The sequence below is a fragment of the Acipenser ruthenus genome, chromosome 6, assembly GCF_902713425.1.
Source record: "Acipenser ruthenus chromosome 6, fAciRut3.2 maternal haplotype, whole genome shotgun sequence".
Classification (NCBI taxonomy): domain Eukaryota; kingdom Metazoa; phylum Chordata; class Actinopteri; order Acipenseriformes; family Acipenseridae; genus Acipenser; species Acipenser ruthenus.
Genome location: NC_081194.1, coordinates 28,922,566 through 28,948,488, shown reverse-complemented (window position 1 = coordinate 28,948,488; position 25,923 = coordinate 28,922,566). Strand labels below are relative to the sequence as shown.

Here is a 25,923-nt window from a genome sequence, read left to right as displayed (position 1 = left end):
GAGATGCCCACCTATAAAGTCTTTTGGCTAACCAACAGCTGAAAACCCGAGGAAAGCCTACTGCTAGAGCCCTAACAGTCCTCAAAGTAATTCTGCAGGCAGATCTTAATGTGGCAACGAGACACTGTGGGAAAAACTGCAAGCAGATTGACCCAGCGCGAGCGTCTCACTCTAACGCAGGGCAGCCAGCAGCCTTGTTAGTATTTCTGTGGAAAAAGACAGAAAGTACAACAGAGAGAACAATTTTTTCTCATGCAAACCAGTAACCAAACAATTACCGTTATTTTAATATATTTTTTAGAACAAAAAACTACTTTTTTTATTTTACGCTTCAACTGAAGCTAGCAGCTTAAGAGAACACCAGCAGCTGACTTAAGGTGTTCGATTCTGGGAAATGGGCAGTGGAGCTGCTGGCTTCGTGTGGGGCACAAGGCCGCTGAGGGACTAAACGACCCACGACTGAGTGCACAAATTTTACTAAAACACGTGAAAACAATCGCAATAAGTGCTAAAACAGAAGCAAAGTCAGATATAACACTTTGTGTCACTTATCTGTTTGTAGAACTCTCTCCTGACGGTGAAAGGAAAAATGATGACGATATTTGTGTGTGGTTGATTATACCCTCGGGGGCGGGCACGACTACGTCACAAACACTGGGTGCAGCTTTGATATATCCATTCAGGCTAGACGGTATTAAAAGGATAAATATTCATGACGTAATGGTTACATTTCATACTTGATAGGGAAACATCTATTTCAGTTGTTTTGTTAATGTGTATCTGTAATAAAACGACATTTGTGAAACATTTTAAAACAATAAAAATGTATAGTCATAAAACAAGGCTTAAAAAGGGTAGGATTAACATTTTAGTAAAGGCTAAAGCTGCTAAATCTTTTCTGTACAGCTTATGTAAAAACTGGACTGTAAAAATATTTTTTATCCAAATGAGTTTGAATTTTAACGTACAAATATGATTTACTAATGTTTGTATTTTTTCCAGCATCAGTATTTTGATCACATACCGCCTTTTTACACTTGATTCATAACTTGAGAAAAACTAAAATAAACTAGTAAAATTGTTATAGTATTGCTGCATATATTACCATTTTGTGTGTTACAGATACTCGCCATCCCTTCCTTTCACTGTGCCGATAATCTTTATTCTATTTATTACATCATTGAAATTTATTTTTATAAAGTTCAGGTCACCAAAAGACAGACTTGGGCACCTTACATGATCAACAATCAAGTAGGTCTTGCCTTTACCAGTTGAGTGTGTTTAGTTACTGACAAACAATTAATAATTTTGATACACTACTAGAACTCAATTTGCCTTTAGTAAAATAAATAAATATAAAATCAACAAGCAACAAGTCAAAATAGACATCTTTTTATGGTTTATTTGACCATCAATGTTTTCTATTACAAAAAAACTATTATAAAAGCAATGCATCATTGGTATATTATAACATTAACAGTGGTTAAATTGTTCTAAATAGAACATTAACAAAATAGTTATTTTCCCTCAAAAGCACTACAAGCCATTTAACATTTATCATAAAAGGGAGCCTAAAATCATCAACTTCAAAATGTGTAGGTAGTGCTTTTCTAGTGCCACACTAGGAAGTATTTTGTATGTAGAAAACTTATTTACAGTCATCTTCTGTACAATGTGATTTAAACAAATAAAATGGTATTTGTTAATTTCCTGGGGGAAAACCACACTTTAACCACCCCTCCCCCAAACTAAAACCTTTTTTTTTTTTTTAATAACATGATATAAATGATTCAGTTATTACTGTACTTGACAGTTTTCATCTTGCTTTGAAGCAGCCATAATTTGTCTGCGTTTCTCTCTTTGTTCAGGCGATTTCTTTGTACTTAGGGAACGTTTGCCTTTTCTAGTTTCTATATTTCTCACAGGACTCTCAAAACCAAACTCCTTTGGACTGTTAGTTCTGGAAGACAGTAGCGTCCCAGGAACAGATGCAGCTGGATCAGGATGCGACTCTACGGAGCAATCTGGTGTCTCATTTACCTGATGTAAACAGGAGAAAGAAAAGTTAATCAAATCACACAGCTAATTACAATAGATACAGCAAAATACAGAAAATCCTGTACGATCCAGTGACGCTTGAGACTGGAAAATTGTGCCGGATTAGGTAAAATGACAAAACTATTTGAATGCTTAAAAAAAAAAAAAAAAAAAAAAGATATAGCTAGATACAGACAGGATAGATATTTATTACTGTACATACACAGTAAAATAAAGATAATAAAATGTCCTAACAAGCCTGTTTAGACCAGTCTCACAAAGACGGTCTCTTGTTCATACTGTACCTGCATGCACTTTCTACTAGCATTCTGATTTTCTGTGTTGCTTTTATGTAGCCACCTATTCTTTTCAGAATGTCAAACTGTTTGTCTTGCAATTTAGAATTTTTCATTTAGCTCTAAATCCTTACCCCTCTGTTGATTTTTGGTAAACGTTCAGCTTTTTTGATAAGCGAAAATTTTCATTCAAGGAAATAGCTTGTGTGGACTTTTAGACATTTATTTGCTGTTCAACAATTGCACAATTCAGAATGCAGGGTTCTCCCCAGGAATTCTGTACAGCCGGGCAGCAAAACATTATAGCCAGGAGCACTTTTAACAGAAAAATAAACTTGCCTTACCTTAAATATACAGTACTGTGCAAAAGTTTTAGGCAGGTTTGAAAAAATGCTGTAAAGTAAGAATGCTTTCAAAAATAGACATGTTAATAGTTTATATTTATCAATTAACAAAATGCAAAGTGAGTGAACAGAAGAAAAATCTACATGAAATCAATATTTGGTGTGACCACCCTTTGCCTTCAAACCAGCATCAATTCTTCTAGGTACACTTGCACAGTTTTTGAAGGAACTCGGCAGGTAGGTTGGCCCAAACATCTTGGAGAACTAAATTCTCTCTCTCTTCATGTAATCCTTCTCTCTCTTCATGTAATCCCAGACAGACTCGATGATGTTGAGATCAGGGCTCTGTGGGGGCCATACCATCACTTCCAGGACTCCTTCTTGTTCTTTACGCTGAAGTTCTTAATGACTTTCGCTGTATGTTTGGGGTCGTTGTCATGCTGCAGAATAAATTTGGGGCCAATCAGATGCCTCCCTGATGGTATTGCATGATGGATAAGTATCTGCCTGTACTTCTCAGCATTGAGGAGACCATTAATTCAGACCAAATCCCCAACTCCATTTGCAGAAATGCAGCCCCAAACTTGCAAGGAACCTCCACCATGCTTCACTGTTGCCTGCAGACACTCATTCGTGTACCGCTCTCCTGCCCTTCGGCGAACAAACTGCCTTCTGCTACAGCCAAATATTTCAAATTTTGACTCATCAGTCCAGAGCACCTGCTGCCATTTTTCTGCACCTCAGTTCCTGTGTTTTCGTGCATAATTGAGTCGCTTGGCCTTGTTTCCACGTCGGAGGTATGGCTTTTTGGCCAAAAGTCTTCCAGAAGGCCACTTCTGACCAGACTTCTCCAGACAGTAGATGAGTGTACCAGGGTCCCACTGTTTTCTGCCAATTCTGAGCTGATGGCACTGCTGGACATCTTCCGATTGCAAAGGGAAGTAAGCATGATGTGTCTTTCATCTGCTGCAGTAAGTTTCCTTGGCCGACCACTGCGTCTACGGTCCTCAACGTTGCCCGTTTCTTTGTGCTTCTTCAAAAGAGCTTGGACAGCACATCTGGAAACCCCTGTCTGCCTTGAAATTTCTGCCTGGGAGAGACCTTGCTGATGCAGTATAAATACCTTGTGTCTTGTTGCTGTGCTCAGTCTTGCCATGGTGTATGACTATTGACAGTAAACTGTCTTCAGCAACCTCACCTTGTTAGCTGAGTTTGGCTGTTCCTCACCCAGTTTTATTCCTCCTACACAGCTGTTTGTTTCAGTTAATGATTGTGTTTCAACCTACATATTGAATTGATGATCATTAGCACCTGTTTGGTATAATTGTTTAATCATACACCTGACTATATGCCTACAAAATCCCTGACTTTGTGCAAGTGTACCTAGAAGAATTGATGCTGTTTTGAAGGCAAAGGGTGGTCACACCAAATATGGATTTGATGTAGATTTTTCTTCTGTTCACTCACTTTGCATTTAGTTAATTGATAAATATAATCTGTTAACATATCTATTTTTGAAAGCATTCTTACTTTACAGCATTTTTTCACACCTGCCTAAAACTTTTGCACAGTACTGTATAATACAACAAAGAATTTGAATAATGTGTTGTCTTTAGTTGACTATATCTGGTTGCCCTTTTTTATGTTCTACATGGTGAATTACCGTGCTTATTTAGGCACTCTACGATTTGACTGGGGAAAGATAATGTAGGTTTATTGGAGTTCAGAAAAAAAAAAACGGTAACCATTACACTTCCTTTTTAGCTTAATTATTGAGCTTATTGCTTCATTTAAATTTTTTTCTTTATGTTATGTTTTCACGGCATTTTGTTAATGCATGTCTATTTTATAACATGTAAACCAACCGGACCATTATTACTCTTTTTTTTATAAACTGGCAATTGCCAGACAAGCAAAAAAAAATAAAAAGGGTGAATTTATTGTGTTCTTTGATTGAAAAGCACCAAGTAAAATAAGGATAAACGTAAATGTGTAATTGTTGCCACTGCACAACAAGTAACTACAGTACAGTAATTATTTTCTTGTCAATATTGCGAGTTGTTTGGCTCAAAATCATTATAATTTTCTGGAATGTGTCTGAATTTTTGTATTAAAACAACAAATAAATACATAAGGGTCATTACATGCCAGAAATCAGCAGATGGCTCCAGAGTTCCAAACTCAGAATGTGATGACTTTATCAAGACTCATACATTATAAAAATGATGGCTAATTAACAAGCCTTGGTAATTTTTGTCCCATTCTGGATGTGTGACCATAGAAATGTCCCCAAAACAAAAACAGATTCACTTTTGTATTATTTGGTTTAAATGACCCAAAAAAACAACAAATCAACAAACCCTGAGCAAAAACAGAAAAAGTTTCCACTGAAAACATACTCCATAGTCTATAGCCTCGAAATTGGTCAAAATGATGCACAGTAACCTTTTACAGCTAATTTCCCCACTATAAAACACTTTGTATTTTTAAAACTGGAGGCTTTATCAGTTTTAGACAAACATATTCACCCATACCTTTTGCTGTTTGCTGCCCCCTGCTGAAGATTTAGAGTTTTGAGCTGGGCTTTCTAAGCATCCTTTGAGTGCAGACTGGATAGCAGGTGATCTCCTTGCAGCAAGACGTGGGCTGGACCGCAGTACAGTTCTACGAATTATAAAAGGACTCATTTCTCCTGTTGGGATATCAGCAAACCCTAAAAAAGCAAGAAAATCCACATGAAGGAAAAATCTTTATGTTAAAGTAACTTCATTGTGAGTTCCAAGGTAGGCTACACAGTGCAGTTTTTTAACAATGACAGACAGATTTCCTCTAAAACAAACCTAAAAGTGTATTATTAATAATAATAATAATAATAATAATAATAATAATAATAATAATAATACTAATACATTTACTACCTTATGCCACTAAACCTATAAAACCTAATTGTTATATTCCTCAACATGATCAACTTGAATTTAACATTCACCTTTCTTTACCACATCTGGAAGTCCCTCAGGCTGGAATTCTACATCAGTAGTTGAGCGATGGGCAACAGTGGGAGTGACAGATCCTTTGATTCTCTTTTTATCACCCTTTATGCCATCCGATTTAAACTGGTTCTCATTTTCCCCATTCTCTGATGCCCTCTGCCTCTTAGTGGATAACCGAGATTGTACCCTTGGCGAGGATATTTTCTCCAATGGCTTTACATTATCCACTAGTTTAGGATCATTTTTGGGCTGAGCTGCACTTGCTGGTTCTTCTTGTTTGGGTGGCAAAACCTGACTGCATAGCAAAGCAACTCTGTTCTTTAGCATCTCATTGGTTTCTTCCAGTTTGTGAAGGTTAATCATCATGCTACAATACTTTTCCATGCTGTCATCAGCTTCTTTAGTCTTTTCCTCCAGGGCCTCTGTTAGCTCTTCTAACTTTGATTGTAGTTCTACATTAGAGTCAGAACCTGTGACAAAATAATTGGATAGTTAAAAAATGGACAGTTTTCACAGCAACTATTACTTATTTACTGAATTGGTTAAATATTAAGATTGTTTCTCAATTAACTTTAGGCACATCTATCTACAACTGCTGCTGAATCATTTGGAATGGGACACATGTAATTTTGCCATACTTGGCTGCAAGAGGATATAAAAAAATTTAAAAAATCCCTTTCTATAGTAATATCTGATTAAAAGGGATAGGAATCATCATCGAACTAGTTACTATGTTGACAGCACCAATTCTCATATAGTGCAGGTGTCTTCTAAATATGCTTTAATTGTGAAGCAGTGATTGTTAACTCTCCCAGTTATTGAAGACTTAAGATACCCTTTGTCAATCTGCGAGTTCATTACGCTCAAGCTCCTCCTCGTCTTCCTCAGCTTCAATGGCAATGACAGACCCGGCTTTATTTACAATATTTGCCAGCAGACCCGGTGCGTATTGGAGACATACGATTATTTGAGACACAGCGTTTAATAGAGACCCAGCGTTTATTTACAATATTTGCCAGCAGACCTGGAGCGTATTGGAGATTATTTCAAGTTTTACGGTATGTAGTTTCAACATTTTGATTTACTCAACATTCTCCATCACACAAATGGCTCTGCAAGTTTGCACAAAGGAGAAAACTATTATTATTGTTGTATAAGCTAGTTCAAATGGATGTCTTTTCTATTACAATAGGTCCAAACAAAGTAGAAATACATACCACAACTTTCATTTTTCTTTAGTTTATTAAAAGGTGGGGTGCAATGACATAAAAAAGTCATTGTTGAGTGCAGTTAAACTTTCTATACATGTTCTGAAAGTTTAATTCACTTTCGTTACTTATAAAGTGGAAAAAAAGGCACATTTGTGGTTAGACCATTTTCAGAAACCTTTGAGACCTCTACTCGGAGGAGCGTGCATGCGTCCAACATCAGATACAGGAGAGCAGGAGAATATATACACAGGTCTGATGAGAACATACATTTTTGAGCCACTAACCATGCCCAGAGATGACCCGGCCAGAGAGATGGATGTGGAGGTGGAAGACGTGTGTGCCCCACGCAAAGAAATGAACGCTTCTGAATGGTTAGTACACCCAAGTTTAATTTGTATGTCTGTCGGCTGACACTCTTTAGACAGAAACAAATAAACAAAAAAGAATACAGACTCTACCGTCTTTGTTTCCAGACAAAGAACAAACAAAAAGGTGCATTATCCCAGCTCAGGAACTCCCTACAAAATAGCCAGTCTCTCGTTTCTTCACTGTAGGCTTATTAAAAGAAGCCACGCTTGCATTTCCGCATCAGGTAAAGAAAGTGGAGTAATAGACAGAGTGCGTTGGATCTCCATGGCAACAGATCAGCCGCAATTTAACATGCAAAACAAGTACAGTAATACCTGTCAACTTATGAAAACACAAGAACCAGAGGTCTCCTTTTTTGGACTTACTGCACAACTTTCTCCGAACAAATCAATACAATAATTCTTACGTATACAGTAAATAATACTTTATTCTTAACTTGTGGCCTATTAGAATCTGATATAGCCTACGTCAACATCATAAAAGTAGCCTAAGACATTTTCACAGGTCGGATGGGGAATGATTTCCATTACACGAGAGTAGATGTTAAAACTTCATGCTGATTTGAACTCGGCTCTCGCCAAGATAAGCACCAACTAAGACGTAGCTTTACAGTAAACTAATGTGATCCATATGCGTCTCCATCCATTTACGTTTCCTTCCATATGATGATGTAGATATCCTTCTGACTGGTGTTAATGGCTGAAGTGTAATGCTGGCTCCAGGGATCAGCTTATTTTGCCTCCCTGGCGCATCAGCACACACAACGGCTGCGATGCTGGCTCCGGGGATCAACCAAAGTGCGGCCTCCCCAGCGCATCAGCATGACAACCGTCTGGATTGAGCTAAGTAGGGTACATCTCTGGGGTTTTCAAGTGGGCACCTTCCATCCTCAGTGTTTCGTCGACTAGCCCACGACACCTCAAGAGGGCTCGACGGTGATTCTGGCGTCCCAGCATCACCCCCCTCCGTCCCCCACTCAACTCAGCCCAGCTTACTTACCTGTCCCCAGCCAGAATCTTTCCGTCTCAACCACAGCCAGTTGCTGCTCCTCTCTGCTGCTTCAGATAAGTTCTTCACTGTGCGACGCAACTCTTGGCCACTGAATCCGACGTCTCTGAGAAACCGGGTTGTAGAGTGTGCCACAAATCCTCGACAACCCACTTCCACTGGGTAAACCCGAACTCTCCATCCTCGCTGTTCCGCTTCAGTGGCTAGTTGAGCATACCGCAGTTTCTTCCTCTCATACGCCTCATCTACAGCATCCTCCCATGGCACTGTTAACTCTACCAGGTGAACAAGGCGTGCTGATCCAGACCACAAGACAATATCTGGTCGAAGGTTAGTGGTGGCAATCTCAGGTGGAAAAATAAGCCGTTGACCAACATCTGCCAGCATTTTCCAGTCTCTAGCAGCTTCCAGTTGTCCTGGGCGAGGATTGGTTTTAACACCTTTTCTTGGTGGTTGCTCTCCTGGGCGGAGGAATGTTGTCTTTTGTGTGTAATGTTTTGATGGAACAGGTGGCTTGTCTTCCAATGCTAAGGCCAAACATCGCAGCACCTGGTCATGACGCCAAGTAAACCGTCCTTGGCTAAGAGCCACCTTACATCCTGTCAAAATGTGCCTTAATGTTGCAGGTGATGAACACAAAGGACATGAGGGATCCTCTCCTACCCAGAGGTTTAGGTTCTGTGGTGATGGGAGAACATCATATGTTGACCTGATGAGGAAACTGATCCTGCTCTGTTCCATTGACCATAGGTCTTGCCAGCCAATCTTGCGTTGTTCCACACTCTCCCATCTCATCCATTCTCCCTGTTTGGCCTGGGAAATGGCCTTTATACACCTCATCCTCTCCTCCTGCTTTTGCACCTCGTTGACTACCAGCTTCCTTCTTTGAGCTGGGGCCGCCTTGTGCCATGTAGGAGGAGTTGAACTGAAACCAAGACCCCCTCTTCCATGCTGAACTTGCCCCATGATATCACCAATTCGAAGGGCAGCCTTTGCATCTTCCACAGCTTTCTTTGCCGCCCACTTTCTTCCAGTTTTCAACACAGGTGCTGCCTCCCTTACGCATTTATCGCGTGACTCTACTAATGTCATTTCCAATCTGACCTTGGCGCACTTAAACTCCTCGGTTAGAGCAGAGACTGGTAGCTGCAGTATTCCTTTACCATAAAGTCCCACTCTGCTGAGGCAGCGTGGAACTCCCAACCATTTCCTGATGTATGAACTGATTAAAGCTTCCAGCTTCTCTACTGTTGTCAAAGAAACCTCGTACACAGTCAGTGGCCACAGCAACCTCGGCAGCAGACCAAACTGAAAGCACCAGAGCCTTAGTCTACCTGGTAGAGCGCAGCTGTCTATGCTCTTCAACCCTTCCACTGCTTGTTGTCTAACTTCTCCCACACGAACTGTGTCCTTTAGATCCCCGTCGTACCATCTCCCAAGACTCTTCACTGGCTTCTCAGACACTGTTGGTATTGCCTCACCATTAATGAAGAATGTTTTATCTACTACTTTGCCTTTAATTATAGAGATGCTCCTTGATTTAGTGGGCTTGAATTGCATTCGTGCCCATTCAATGTTATTGGTTAATTTGCCCAATAATCGATTAGTGCAGGCTACTGTTGTAGTCATGGTTGTCATGTCATCCATGTATGCTCGAATTGGTGGTAGTCGCATTCCAGAAGCCAAGCGCTCTCCTCCTACTACCCATTTTGATGCCCTAATGATTACTTCCATTGCCATGGTAAAAGCCAGCGGAGAAATGGTGCATCCTGCCATTATTCCAACCTCTAGGCATTGCCATGTAGTGCTGAATTCTGAAGTTGAAAAACTGAATTGCAAATCTCCAAAATAGGCTTTCACTAAATTTGTTATTGTCATCGGTACACTGAAAAAATCAAATGCTGCCCAAAGTAGTTCATGTGGCACTGAACCATATGCATTAGCCAAATCCAGGAATGTCACATGGAGCTCCTTCCTCTCCTTTTTAGCTGATTGAATTTGTTGCCAGATCACATTGATGTGTTCTAAGCAACCTGGGAAACCTGGAATGCCCGCTTTTTGTATTGAAGTGTCAATGAAGCAGTTCTTTAATAGGTAAGCTGACAATCTCTGAGCAATAATGCTGAAGAAAATCTTGCCTTCTACGTTTAATAGGGAAATGGGACGAAACTGACTGATGCTTGTAGAATCTTTTTCTTTAGGTATAAAGACTCCACCTGCTCGGCGCCATGCTCTTGGTACAACCTGTTTTTCCCATGCCACTTTCATCAATTTCCACAGAATTCGTAGAACTCCTGAAGCACTCTTGTACACTCTGTACGGAACTCCATTAGGCCCTGGAGATGATGAAGCCCTTGCTTTTTTCACAGCTTGCTCTATTTCTTTCCACTTAGGTGCACAGTCCTCCATTTGGTATTCTGGTGGATTGATAGGTGGGATGTCTGACGGAATTGACATAGGCTCCTGCCTTTTTGAATCTGTATGTGTTTCCTCCAAATATCTCTCCAGCTCAACCTTAGATGCTTTTAGTGTGCCATTCTTCTCACTGGTGAATAACTTCTTTACAAATTTGAATGGGTCTTTATAAAAGTTAGCTCTCGCACGCTCCTTCTTTTTGTAGCGTTTCCGTAGGCGCTCAGCTCTGCGCAATGTTGCAAGCTTATCTTTTATGACCCTTTGTAAGAGATTGAGTCCCTCCTTCTGACTTTGTTCTGCTCTTCTCCATTGGTTCCTCAGCTGTCTCCTTTCTCTAACTAAGCGTTCAAATCTCCTGCTGCCGTCTAGACTTTCCAGGAATAGTTTGTACTTTTTCCTTCCTTTTTTCAACTCCAAACCTCTCACTTCCATATGCGTAGATGATGTCCCCAAATTTATCCAGCTTCTTTTCAACTGTTCCACTTAATCTTTCCAATGCAACGCAGAGATCTGTGTTTACTGTGTCCCATGCAGTTTTCTCACAAGCTCTTGGCCATTTAACTCCAGGCTTGTGCCCGTTGAGGTTCTTTTCTCTCTTATGCTGGTTTGTCTGACCGGGTTCACAAGGATCATTATGTTCATCACTAACTGTGTCCATGCAAGTCCTCCTCACATCTATGACAGGGGTGCTGATATCCTGCGAACTGTGGTTTGCTTCCTGTCGCTGGATTTCATTCGACTGACTTGACTGACTTCGTAAGAAGTACTGATCAATGCGAGGCCCTTGTCCCTTCTCCCTCAAGCATTTCATTCTCCCTTGATGAATCTTCAAACCCCTGACCGTTGTCGCCTTGCTCCAGCCGCAGACACAAACCTGGAGTTCCATGTCTTTGTTAACTGCAGATCTTGAACTAGTCTTTTGTGAAGTACTCTCCATACTCATATCCGTTTCCGTTCCTAAGTCGTTAACCGTGTTGTCCAACGTTGAGTCATCTTCCGCCCCCGCTCTCGCAGACTCTAGGGGTATTTTTCTCTTTAATTTCTTAGAAGCCTTGGGCGGGTGTCTCCAGCATCCTGTAAACACAGAGCTGGATACTGCCGACAAGGGTAGCTAACCCTTACCAGCCCCAATGGGGTCTCTTTCCTCCTGTCAGCTGTCTCTCCAGGCTGTCACAAGGTCTTTCCCTTGTTGCCAGCTGCACTATTCACAGCAGTCACTGGACGTATCCAGATCTTCATGATTTCCATTACACGAGAGTAGATGTTAAAACTTCATGCTGATTTGAACTCGGCTCTCGCCAAGATAAGCACCAACTAAGACGTAGCTTTACAGTAAACTAATGTGATCCATATGCGTCTCCATCCATTTACGTTTCCTTCCATATGATGATGTAGATATCCTTCTGACTGGTGTTAATGGCTGAAGTGTAATGCTGGCTCCAGGGATCAGCTTATTTTGCCTCCCTGGCGCATCAGCACACACAACGGCTGCGATGCTGGCTCCGGGGATCAACCAAACAATAATAATAAATAAATAAAGTTGAAGTTTAAGAAGATCTTACGCAGCAGTGTACCGACGAAATCGAGAGATTTCAGAATGTATACGAGAATGTGACATAACGTGATCATTTTATCACATTAGTTATTAATAAAGTACATGGGAGGTTGTTGGCTATATAATCACGTCACTTCAGACATATTTTCAACAAACAGTAAGGATCATGCCCTTACCTTCTGCACCTCTCTTTTCCTGGCAGCCACTAGAGTCCCAGTGATTTTACTTTTTTACTAGAAGATGCTGCTGTCCTGCATGTACCATCCCGATAAATGGATGGTGCTGCATCCCTATTTAATTTAACTTTTTTTAACAGCACCCATCTTGAACATTAAATTAATAAAGCTTTGGTAAAGTGGGTGCTGCAGATGCAGCTGCTGTTGGGCTTAGCATCCCAATCCCTGGTCCTCCTCACGAACTTCACCCATTGCCGGCATCGTACCGGCTCTTCAGGAAACTCATGGAGAGATACCAATGGCACAGCTGTGTTGGAGCAACCATATGTTACACACCTATTTACCATGGTATCTCTCCCCTGGGTGCGTTGAGTTTTGGTGAGCGGTAATGCAGGAAAGCAGTGGGCGGGATGGCGAGTTTGTCCTGGTGTGACGTCACGAATAAATTAGCCGCAGCTTTGAGTGAGCTGGACTTTTCATAGAGGTGTCAAATTCAAAGTTGTTTTTTTTATACACTTAGTGTTAAACCCCATACATTAAAACTACACAAATACTTTTGTTGACCTACCAAAAGTACTATACAAGTGAATTCTGAAAAAAATTAAAAGTCATTGCACCCCACCTTTAAGACAATCTTTCTGTTCAATTTCTTTCTGCAATGCTTCTTTATCCATCTCGAGCTGTTTACAGGATTTCATCCACAGCTGCATTTTGCTTAGCGCAGAATCCTTCTCTTTTTTTAACCAGGCAATGTTGGACTCCTGAACATCAACCTACAGAAATGTAAAGTATTTCAAACACAAATCAATGTTTCTGCATATGTTATTTCTATTTTCATGAAATGTGGTGCTCAGGAAGTGCTAAGCTGGAGAATGAAGTACCACTGAACAGAAATGTGGCAATACAAACTTCCCAATATTGTCCTACAAGCATACACCAAACCTGCACCACAGGGACCACCCTCCCACACTCATCCAACCCTTTCAAACTAGTGATACGCTTGCAATAGCACACACTGTAGCCCACTTAAGATCATCTTGAAGTTGCCATCAACATATCTCAGTTTTTAGGTTTTAAATGTCATTCTATTTTTCCAGGTTTCAATTTGACCAAATACCTGCAAGATCAATATTTCTTATTGCTTTGGACTTGTATAACTTTGCACACTATATTACGCTTGCTAAGTTTAGTTTTTACATGTGTCTGAAAATACCAACATTACAACTGTATTCAATTGCTGTAAACTTCAGTTTGACTTTTTTGATACAGATATTTAGGACATGATCAGTAAGCAACAGTAAAATACCCAAAGTGACTTGATTTGTTGATAAAACTGCCTTCCGTCGAGCATCTGCCATAAACTCCCCTTTAATCCAACACCCATTTCTATAATTGAAACATACCTTGGCTTCCATCTCTTGAAGTCTCTGTTTATACTCTCCTTCCACATCCTTCATTTTTTGTTCCTGTAACACCATGTTGCTCTTCAGCTCCTCTTTCTCAGATGTGGATGTCTCTAGAGATAACTAGAACAGAACCACCCCCCACCACCAACAAATTTAAAGAATTGCTGTAATTGACCCTACATTAAATATAAGTGGGTGGAATCAGTTAATGTTTTCCTTTAATGTGGCTAAAAAAACTAACATAGTGTACCTTATCTATCACCATTCATTTTATTTGTGAGATTTACTGCACTTAATATATAATCTATAATGTCTTATTTTAGATATTGTATAAAACTTGGCAAATGAATCATAACATTTCATTAAAACTACCTTGTAGCTGTCCACGTTTTGTTGAGATGTCTGCAGATGTGCAGTCAGCATATGTATTTCCAACTCAAACTTCTCCTGCATCTTCTCCGACTTCTTAATGACAGTATTCATTTCAGTTTGTAGCTTCCTGTTGCTTTCACTTAGCCCATTCACCTAAATCAAGTAAAGAAATACAGAACATCATTATTTTTTAATAACATTTTTGAAAAACATAAAAGTACTACTTACTGAATAAGCAAAATGTATATAAAATGAAATAGACCAGGAGAATTAGAAGTTTTGGTTTGGTATACCTATTTAGTTTAGGTCTGGGGTCGGCAACCCCTGGCACGCTTGGCACGCCAGCCCTTTTCAGAAATGCTAACAGACTCAACTTTTTGTGTGTGTGTGTGTGTGTGTGTGGAGTCATCTCATTAAAATATATATATATATATATATATATATATATATATATATATATATATATATATATGTTCCACCCACCTCAACCTAAGCCAGTTATGTGGTGACATGCCCCATAGTCATGGTAATGGACGTAAGACATTTGATATGAAATATCATTGGTCATACACGAACGGTAAAGTACGGTGTTAGGAGGCCTAGCTATTCTTAATTATGGAAAGTAAAAAAATAAAATTAGATATTTGAAAGTCTCAGCCAACGTGGATTTGTGCAGAAAGGGGATTGTGTTGTTTGTAGCCTGTGCAGTGAAAGCATGGTATCTTGTACTTCCAGTGTCCAGCGCCATTTCACATCCAAGCATGAAGCCAAATTTTCTGGAGTAGACGATGCAGACAAACATGAGTGCATTAGAAAAGCTGTTGATTCTTTTGAAAAACAGACAGACAGCTTTTCTAAGTTTGTAACTAAAAATGCTCTTACACGGGGACGTTACGTTGCACCTCTAGCTATAGCTCGGAAAGGCAAGTGTTTCAGGGATGGAGACTACATAAAGGAAGCCTTCGTAAACTGCGATGAGAAACTGTTTCACGACTTTGCGAACAAGAAAGACGTCATTGCTCGTATTGAAGAAACGCCATTGTCAGTCAGGACTGTTCAAAGTCGAATAGATGAAATGACAACACAAAGGAAAGCGACATACAACTTCTGTATTTTCAGTGGATGAACATTGAGGGATTTGAATTGGAACAGATTGACTTCCAAAGATCAGGCATCTAGGTATCAAAGTTCAAATCACTGTGAGGTGTGCTTGAAAAGGAAAGTGGCTGGCAACTCAAGATCACAGAATGTTGGTCTTCCCTTCCTTCGAAGTACACCTGCATGAAAAAAGTAGCTTTTGCCTTGCTGTCAGCCTTTGGTTCTACTTACTGCTGTGAACAGGTGTTTTCACAATTGAAAACTATACCAAGTCCAGGTAGAAGCCGTCTGACCACTGACCATTCTGATGCGTGTTTACGTCAGATGACAACAAACTACCAGACTGACATATCCAACCTTCGCAGTCAGAAGCAGGGCCAAGGAAGCCACTAAAGAGGACACAAGTAATTCTTGTGTTTTATGTTGTATGTTGCGTGTGTTAATGTTGGTGTATTGTAGTTGGTACACAGGATATAATGTGGGTAATTAGCACGAGTGTTTAAAATGTGTAATTGTATTTAGGCACGGGGATTGCACTTCACTTTACGTGCATTTAAAGTATTTAATAATATGTGAGCACGGGGTTGCACAGAATTAGTTCACGTGCTGGGATTCAAGTGAATAATTAATTAGTAATTGAATCCCGGCACAACAGTATATATAGATGCATGTTTCACTCACTCGGGGTTGTGTGTTCAGGGCGAAGGAACGGGAGAGAGAGGAGGTAAAAAGAATCAAAATAATCAATTGCTACGTTGTGCTGGAGGACCAGCACAGTACGTGTTTGTTTAGTGTTCGTCCCTGTTTGTTATTGTCTGTTCGTTTTGTTTGTCTGTTTATTTTGGCCGCAAGTGCCGTGTCCTGTTTTCTGTTTAAACCTTTTATTTTACAATAAACTCACTGAGCACAACAGCGTCTCAGATTCACCACCAACTACCGTCTGTCTGTGTACTCCTTTCTGGTCTGACATAACCACTAAAGCCAGCTCGTCACACATGCTAGTGTAAATCTAACAGGACCGCTGTGTCATAATTCTATTTGGAACTCCTAGAAACCTGTTACATTACCAGAGATTAAGGCATTTTTTGGTGTTCTGCTAAATATGGGGCAATGTAAAAACGGACATAAAAGAATATTTCCAGAGGAATGGGCCGACAGAATGCCGTTTTTCAAAGATGTATTCAAAAGATCACGTTTCTTGCAGATCTTTTGGATGCTGCACCTTTGCCCTCCCCCCACCCAGGCTGCTTTTGTTAGCAGAGGACAAAAGGTCAGAATGTGGTCAGCTACATAGACACAAAATGCCGTGAGCTATTTATCCCAGGTAGAGACATTTGCATTGATGAGAGCACCGTTGGCTTCAAAGGAAGGATTATCTTCAAGTGCTACAATCCGCAGAAGCCTACCAAGTGGGGGATGCATATGTTTGTTTTAGCAGACTGTGAAACTGGTTATGTCTCTGCTATTGTTCCTTACTTTGGCAGCCCAACAACAGACTCTCTGCTGAGACCTGACATGCCGTTTTCATCAAGAACTGTTCTTCACCTGTTTGAAACATTGCTGCAGACAACAAATGGACATGGCTTTCATTTGTTTACAGACAGATTTTACACAGGTTACGACCTGGCCATGGAACTGCTAAAAATAAAAATCCACCTTACTGGAACAGTAATGGCCAATAGAAGAGGATTGCCAGTACCAGTGAAGCAAGGCCTCAAACTGAAACAATTCAGCAAGGACAACAAGGTCATGGTGCTAGGATGGAAGGACAAAAGGCTAGTACTCATGTTGAACACCTTCCATTGCAGTGACTGTGAGAAGGTACAGCGCACCATCAGCCTTTGGTTATCTGCGATTACACCAGCAAGATGGGTGCAGTGGACCGGACGGATCACTACTGTGCCAGCTATGCTTTCACAAGAAAGTCTCTGAAGTGGTGGAGGAAGATGTTCTTTTGGTTGCTGGAAGTAGCAATTGTTAACAGTGCTGTCCTGTTCAATTTGATGAAGGTGGAATCAGGACAGCTACCTGCTCGCCATAAAACCTTCAGGAAAGTCTTACTGGTACAACTGGTGGGAAATGTTCGCAACCCTGGCTCAAGAAAAGGTGGTGTTCCATCATCAACAGACAGAGAAGAAATACTGAATGGAAAGCCACATTTCATTGCCAAAAATGAATCAAAGAGCACCAAAGACTGTGGCAGTGTGCAGTGACAGAAAGACAAAAGGGGGGAGGAGAGAGATGGTATGGTTCTGCAAAACCTGCTCAAGACAGCCAGGGTTACACCCAGGTGACTGTTTTGAAAGATACCATACCATGGACACATACAGATAATTTCTGTCAGTGTAAATGCTTTTTTGTTTGCAAACCTCGCCTGATATAAATAGTTATAACATTGATGAAAAATAGTATTTAGTTCATTTTTTTTTGTTTGTTAGTAGTGTGTAATTGATTTGTAAAAACGTTTTGTACCTGTCTAATTATTGTAAAGGTAATATAATCAAGCAAAATGTTGGTACTGTTGTCTTTGTATAGGGTACCCTTTGGACTTACACTGCTTTGTTACTAAAGCAGTGTAATAGCACATGGTCTGAAATTTTATTCTGTTCACAATTAACTGGACATGACCAGCCTGACAGCCGCAGAATAAATGGACTGCAAAGGGTTAAGCAGGTAATGTTATATATTTTTTTTGTGTAGTTTTGTGGCTGTGAATACTGGGCATCTGTGTTGGTGAGCATTTAGCTCAGTCCCTGCATATATGTGTTTCTCTTTGTAGTATGTATTTGTTGTCACTGGTTGTTAGTATTGGTATTTGCACTTGCTTCTTCAACCGCTACTTGCAGTTTATGCGGCATATTGAAATATTGTCGGCATATTGTAATAAAATCAAAGTCATTGTGAAATAACGTATTATAAGCCTGTTGAGTGCTTGAAACACTGATGAAAGTCATTCTACACATCATATATTATTATTATTTACACTACATTTTTCAGGCAGAACGACTTTGTCACCCTGAGTGTGACGGTGCAAAAAAATTTAAAAAATGTGCGTATTCTAAGCTCTCTGCGCAGATCAGTGACCATCGGGACTGATGCTAAACGAAAGCCAGAGACGGCTGCATTTTACATTGCAACGAAGTACGGTGTGGATATACTGGATCAAATGGCACGGCTGTATTCTGTCAAAGGTGGTACCCGCAGGTGGCCTGTGTCTGTTTTTTTTATAATGTTTTGGACCTGGCAGCCATCAACGCTTTAGTTTTGTACAAGGAGTGCACTGGCAACACAATCACTCGGAAGGACATCATTTTGCAGCTAGTCCTGGAGCTACGGCAGAAACATTTTGGTAAGAGACACAAAAGCCGGCTGGCAAATGCTCCTCAACCTTCAGCCAGTGCTGCGCCCACTGGCACATGGAATAAAAGACAATGCCAGGTTGCTAAGCAATAAAAACAACTTTTTATGTCTGTGCCCTTTGTGAAAAGGCAAGTCTGTGGCAAATGCACTGGTACAGTTGAAAAGCATGTTTTCTGTGTAGATTGTACTTAGATCTGTAAAAGAACTCTGAACATAAAATTATAAAACATAAATGGCCTTTGAACGCTGTTTCACTCAAAGCGCTTACGTTGCATAAGTTATATTTTTGTTTTATGCTATTTTTATAAACTAGTTTTATAATTTTGTATGTGCATACAGCTTTCTACACCTGTTTACACCGAAGTTTGTTGTGTAAAGTTTATTTTATTACAGTTTTTCATGTTTATGCATATGTGCTCTGTTTGAAAGAAATAAAAAAAAGTTGAATTTTCAATGTAAATACGGTGTTTTTGCTCTGAAAATGTTATGTATGGTTTAGGTGTTTTATTTTACCTTGTTTAGACACTGCTACTTTTTAAAATAAACACAGCAACTGTATTAACATACCTGCTCAGAGAGTCCAGAACTTTGTAATCTTGAGGACATCAACTCATTTTCTAACTGTTGAACAGAATGTTCCAAAGCATCAATTGTGATCTGCATCACCTCAGTCTTGGCTCCCATAACTTGCATTCTCTGCTCAGATTCAGATGCATTGGTTTGCATATCTCTTTTTTCTTTTTCCAAGCTCTCCTTTTCAGCTTCTAAGCTGGGCAACTTTTCTTCAACTATCTGCTTCAGTGCATGCATTTCAACAACTATCTGCTGCAGGTTGTGGGTTTCCTCATTTGCTTTAAGCTGCAGTGCCTCAAGTTCTGCTCTAAGGCTTACGTTTGTTGCCCGTAGTTCTGTATGAATCTTTTCCGCTTCTGCAAGTTGCTGGGATGCCTGTTTATTTTTATTTTCAATGCAAGACAACTGAGCAACCAAATCCCCCTCATTTGATTGTAAGGATTCTACCTCATTTTTGTAAAACTGCAGTTCTTTGATATATTCATTCACTTGCATTTCCTGAGCTTTAACACTATTTTCATGATTTAGCATCAGTTCTTTATTTTCCTGTACATGCCTTTTCAATGTCTCAGACATAGTTTTATAGGAGATCTCCATTTGTGTTAACTCTTCTTTTTTCTTGTTGAATTCCTTTTCAAATTCTTCTTTTGCAGAAGTAAGAATTTTGACTTCCAGAGCCATTATCTCAATTTTGTTTGACAACTCCTCCTTTTCAGTTTCTGAGACTTCCCTCTCTGCCTTAGCAACCTCTGCTTGGAGGATAGCATCTTCTATACTTCCTTCTGACATCTCTAACTCCCTTTCAAGCTTTTCAATTTTATCCTGAAGAGAATCAATTTTTCTCTGGCTTGCCTGAATCAGTTCAGTATCAGATGTGGCTTTAAAACTCTCAGTTTTTATCAATTGTTCTTTTAAATTAAGCAATTGCTTTTCAAGTTCCACTTTTTCAGATCTAAATGTATTAGCTTCCAGGCACAGTTTCTCTATTCTGTCTGACAAATCCTTCTTTTCAGTTTGTAGAACTTCCCTCTCTGCCTCAGCTGCCTCTGCCCGAAGGACTGCATCTTCAAAATTGCCTTCAGACATCTCCAACTCCTGTTGGAGTTTACTAATTTTGTCCTGAAGATTTTCAACTTTTCTCTGACTTACTTTTAGTTGTTCAGCCATGTGACGTCTCTTTTTCTCATCGGCTTCAATTCTTATTCCCAGTTTCTCAATGCCACTACGCATCTGTGTGACTTCTTCTTGGGTAGAATTTAGCCTTGATGCTATTTCACCTTTCTCAATAAGGGAGGACTCTAGGGATTGGGACAGTCTTGAATTACCCCCTTCTATTGCTCTTAACTTGCTCTCTAGAGCTTCAAACTCTTTAGACAAAGTCATTTTTTCCTCAAGAACTTCAGTTAACTGTCTCAGTAACTCTCCTTTTTCCTCAGTTACCACTACAATGTTCTGTTCCAGGTCCTTTAGTTGTCGCAGGTGATTTTCTTTCTCCTTCTGCACTTTTTCCAGTTCAGATGTTGCAGTTTGAACACGACTAGTTAGATTTTTCACTTCTGCTTCAAGAACCTTTATAAGCTCTTTAGAGTAAACGTGATCCTTTTCAAGTTCTTTGAATCTTTCCTTCAACCTTTGTAATGTTTGATCAATGTCCTCCTTTTCTTCAGTGCACATGAATAACTCTTGGTTCAGTTGGTTACTTTCATTGGTAGCCACATTCAGTTGTTTTTCTAGATTAGTGCTTGCTTTCTGGCTTAAATCAAGTTCCTTCTCCAGTTTTTGTTTCTTATCCTGTATGTCCTCAATATCTACTTCCATAGACAGGATGTGTTTTTCCAAATTCGCCTTCTCAGATCTGATTCTTTTAAGTTCATTTTCAAGTTCAAGAAACCTTTCATCCCAACCACCTTTTGACATTTCTAGACTTTCTAACATGTCTGACACATCTGAAAACTGAATCTTTTCCGTCTGTAATTTTGAAGTCAAATTGTTCACCTCTTCTTCCAGCTCTCTTACACGGTCATCCAGCTTTTGGTTCTTAAGATTAGCTATTTGTAATTTTTCTTTTAAACACAATTTTTCCTCTTCAATCTCTTGCACCTTACTTTGCATCTCAATACAAACATTAGTCTTAGAAGCAATTTCTGTTTTGTAAACATCTATCTGTAAATACAGACTTTCAATTTCATTACACAAATTGCTGGCTCTTTTCTTGTTTTCTTCTGAGTCTTTGGCAAGCTGCATGTATTCATTAGACTGTTGGAGCATATCAATATGAAGATTTTCAGAGACTGTTTGACTCTCTAGCAGACCCTCTTGAACTACAGATGTATCTGCATCTAATTTCAGAATTTCCACACCACACAGTAGCCCTTCAATGGTCTCATTAGCCGCATTATCATTCTGCTCTTCAAAATCCTCATAATGTGCACTTAGGTTTTGCTTTTGTAACTCTGTAGGCATGGGTTCATTTTTCTTGGAGCTTTCAATTGAACTATCAGCATGAACAGGCTCACACTCTTTACCATGGAAGGCCTGTTTTAAAAAATAAAAAAATACATTGCTTATATAATATTTACTACGTTATTGGCTGATTTAACATACCCCAAATCATGGACTGCAAAGGTACCACTTTGAACTCCAATATTAGGTCAGTGAAACCAACCCACAGTTTAAAAAAGGAAAATAAAAATTGGCTAGTTTAATAGACCACGATTATCACCAATCTTAAAAAAAGTAAACTGATTAATTTAAACAAACAACAAAACACGTCAGCCTACTTTGCTGAAGCAAGAGACCAATATTTAAAGAAATCCAGTTGTACAGTATAAAAGGGGCAGGGTTACTTACCTGTAAAACATTTTCTTCATTATCAGCACACAGCAATGAACGGGAGCTCAAGTCTAAGCACTGCATTTGCAGCCTTGTGGTGTCCAATTCGGACGACAGGAACTCGGTATGCAGTTTTTCTTCAGCCAGCTTGGTCTCCATTTCCAAATTCTTATTAGTCAGTTTTTGTTCCCACTCCTTAATTTCTCTTAAGTGTTTCTGCTGTAGCTGTTCTAGTTCATTTCTTGCTCTGGACAATAATTCATTCAGTTCCTCAATTCTTCTGTTGGCTGCATATCTCTGGTTTTCTACTTGTACTTTCAGATTTTGTATTGAATCATCATAGGTCTGAGAGAGCATCTTGAATTCTGCTGTTTTTCTCTGTAGTTCATCCTTTACAGTAAATAATTCACTTTGGTCTTTACATATAGAGTCAAAGTCCTGGTTATTAAGCTCTTCATTCGGCTGTGGTTCTGGAACCACTGTTTTTAATTGCAACTGTGTCATTTGGTCAACAAGATGAAACTGAACACTTTGAAGAGATGTCTCAAGAACACTTAATTCGCCTTGAAGAACTTCCTTTTCAACATTTGTTGTAGATAATTTTGACTCCATCTCATTCAGTTTATGTTGTGCAAGAGCCACTTCTGTAGTTAATTCATCAACCAAAGCACTGTTGTTTAAGAGATCAGAACCTACATTTTCTGCAATGGCTTTGTCATTCTCTGTGTTAGCGTGTTTTACTATAACCTGAACTTCATCATTCTGTAAACTGATACTGACAAACGAATCTTCCAAACACTTTTGTTCAGAAACATTTTGTTCTCTTTCTAGTTTCATCAAAAGTGTAGCCTCCACCACTTGGAGTTTTTCAATAAGGCACTGCTGCTCAGTTACTTTCAACAGTACATTACTGTACTGTTCTTGTAATATTCCATGTTCATTCTGAAGCAAAGCAAACTTTTTGTTTTGTTCCAGATGGTGATTTTCAAGTTCTTTATTTAGCAATTTCTGTTCCTTGCAGCATGGAGTATGTTGTTCGGCAGTGCACTGCAATGTGTGTAGAAGACCATTTTCTTGGTCAGCAAGTTGTGATTTCAAGGACTGGTTTTCTTCTTTCAGATTTAACCATTTTTGGTGAATGGCAACTCTTTCATTCTGGCATTGTGTTCTCTCACTTTCTAGATTCTCGAGATTATTCATCAAAATATTGTTCTCTCCAATAACAGTTAAGTTCTGAGTTTTTGATTTACTAACTTCAGCCTCCAAATTTGACTTCTCAGCTTGTAATTCACCATACTTTTTCTCAAGCTCTATGTACTTCTCAAACTCCCCTTGCAAGGAAGACCTGCACAATTCAATTTCTTCAAGAGCAGCAGTATATTTTTCTTTCATGCTTTGATTATGTTTATGAGCATCCTCCAAAGATTGTAGAAGCTCTTTAGTTTGTGAGACTTCAGCATCCTTCTCTTTTTTTGCTGAATGTAATTCTTTCTGCAGAGAAGCATTTTGATATTCACTTTCCTCAAGTTTCTTCTCCAGAATACTCATACAATCATGCAGTTGTTTTATTTGTGTACTATAATTGTTCAGACAATCCTCCTTGTCCTCAAGATCCATTTGAAGCATTTCCAACTGCATGTTAATCTTGCTTAGATTATTTTCCTTTTCTTTTAACGTGTTAACATTTTTAAGATGTTCAGCTTCTGCAGCATGCAACTTATTTTCAAGTATTTGTGTCTTAAGATTGGCTTCCTCTATGCATTTCTCAACAGCACCACATATGCCACCTCTCAGAGACTGTATTTCATTTTGTTGATCAGTAACCTGTTTCTGCAAGCATTCCTTTTCTAGGCATATTATTCTGTATGAGTCTTGCAATTTACTTTGCTCTTCGCTTGTGAATACAAGATCCTTTTTTAATTGTACCATGTCATTTTCTGTTTGATTTAGTTTCTCCTTTTGATCTGCTGCTTCAGTGTCCTTGTTTTCCAGGCAAGCCTGTAACTGCTCCAACTCTTGCATTAAAAGACTTTTCTTTTCTTCACAGTCCTTTATTTTGGAAATATATCCTGCACACTTCCCTTCAAGTGCCTCCATTTCTTGCTCCTTACATAGGATGTTCCTTGATTTTTCATTCAGCTGTTTTTCTAAGTTTACATTATTCTCTATCACAGCAGCATATTTTTCTTGAAGGTCTGCTAGTGAACTTTTAAGTTGAGCACACCATTGTGCTGCAGCTTCTAAATCAGTGTTGTGTTTTACCATTTCATCAACAGCTTTTTCTTTTACCTTCACTAACTCAGAGAGACTGGAAATCTCTCTCAACAATTCTGTTTTCTCTTGACACAAAATATCACACATGTCCTGGAGCTTTTTATTATTTTCAATCGCTTTTTCTAGAGTTAACAGTTTTGCCATCAGCTCTTCCTTTTCATTTCTTAATTTGCTTGACTGATTCCTCTCTTCTTCTACTGATGCCTTTAGCTCTTCTTTATCAGCTTTGAACAACAACAAATCTGCCACTTTGCTCTCAAGCTCATTTGTCAAATTCTGCAAGACGTTCTCTTTTTCCTCTACAGTTAACAATAAGACATCATATTTCTGTTGAACTAAAACTGCAGATTTGACCTGACTGGCCTGCTGTTGAATTTCTTCAAGCAGTTCTTCTCGACTGTTTTCAGCCTCAGATAACTTCAACTCCAGCTCACCTTTAACTTTTTGAAGCTCATCAAATCTGTTCTGCAATTCATGATTTAGATGTTTCTGCATTTTTAAGGAAGACTCCAATGAAGTAACTTGATCTTTTAAGAATGATGCATCTAGTTGATTCTTTTCCAAGTCCAACTTTGCCTTTTCGGTTTCATCTGTCTTTTCAAAAAGACATTTTTCATGTTCTTTAATCAAATCACACCTTTCTTCATTAAGCTTGGTAAGCTTATGCTCATGAAGAAGTACGATTTGAGAAAGGGTGTTCTGAAGGTCCAACATTTCTGCATCCTTGAGTTCAATCAAGGAATCTTTAGACTTTGCTAGATTACTCACACTTTCATAGTCCGCCAACAGTTCATTGTGGGACTGCTCCAGATTCAAAGCCTTGCTGTTCACAAGTTCTAACTTAATTTCCAAGTCTGCTACCTGAGCAAGGAGTGGAGAGATCTGTAGTGAAGCATTTTCTAATTCTTTTCTATGCTTCTGGTCAACCTGTTCTTCTCTCCTTTGCAATTCCTCGTAGGCTTTGTTCTTTTGTTCTAATGCTGAAGATTTTTCATGCAGTTCATCCTTGAATGTGTCAATCAGTTTTGACATATTTTCTTTTTCACTTTCCAGATTCTTCAGCTTTTCACTGTTATTCTGAAGAGCCTCAATACTTTTTGCCATCTCACTGATTGTATTTAACATATTACATTTTTCATTCTCTACATTATTTATTAGATTTTCATTTTCATTTTTCCACTGAGAGAGTAAATCATTCTCTCTCTTCAGGTCTTCACATTCTTTCTGTTTTACAAGAATGGCATTCTGTAAATCCTGTCGTTCTTTCTCCATAAACGTCTGACTAGTTTTCATTTGTTCCAGATCACGTTCTTGTTTCTTGAGTTGAGTTTGAGCTAAATCTCTTATCTTTTCCAATTCAGACACTGTTTTCCTCATGTTTTCCAAATCTAATGCTAAAGCTTGGTCCTGTCTTTCCAGCTTTATTCTTAAACAATTTAATTCTTCAGCTTGAGCAAAGTTTTTATCTGCAAAACACAAATCCATAATTAAATTTAAAAAAAAAATGTAGTGAAGTACCTATAATTCCTACAATTAATCCAGTAAATTCAGTTTACAAGGTCATGGAAATTGAAGAAGTTAAGTGAGTCAGCAGAGTAAGAAGA

The 25,923-nt window shown here is 39.1% G+C and overlaps 1 protein-coding gene across 1 annotated transcript in view; it reads right to left on the bottom strand.

The window, feature by feature from the left end:
* Positions 1-1,382: 1,382 nt before the first annotated feature.
* The window catches only part of cenpf (centromere protein F), a 57,537-nt gene continuing 32,996 nt past the window's right edge, over positions 1,383-25,923 (bottom strand). The window contains exons 12-19 of the mRNA XM_034017203.3: positions 22,064-25,785; positions 19,208-21,748; positions 14,183-14,335; positions 13,808-13,930; positions 13,027-13,177; positions 5,667-6,140; positions 5,212-5,390; positions 1,383-2,040 (exon numbers count right to left, since the gene is read on the bottom strand). Of these exons, the coding sequence (XP_033873094.3) occupies positions 1,798-2,040; positions 5,212-5,390; positions 5,667-6,140; positions 13,027-13,177; positions 13,808-13,930; positions 14,183-14,335; positions 19,208-21,748; positions 22,064-25,785 (7,586 nt within the window). The 3' untranslated portion in view covers positions 1,383-1,797. The remainder of the gene's footprint in view (positions 2,041-5,211; positions 5,391-5,666; positions 6,141-13,026; positions 13,178-13,807; positions 13,931-14,182; positions 14,336-19,207; positions 21,749-22,063; positions 25,786-25,923) is intronic.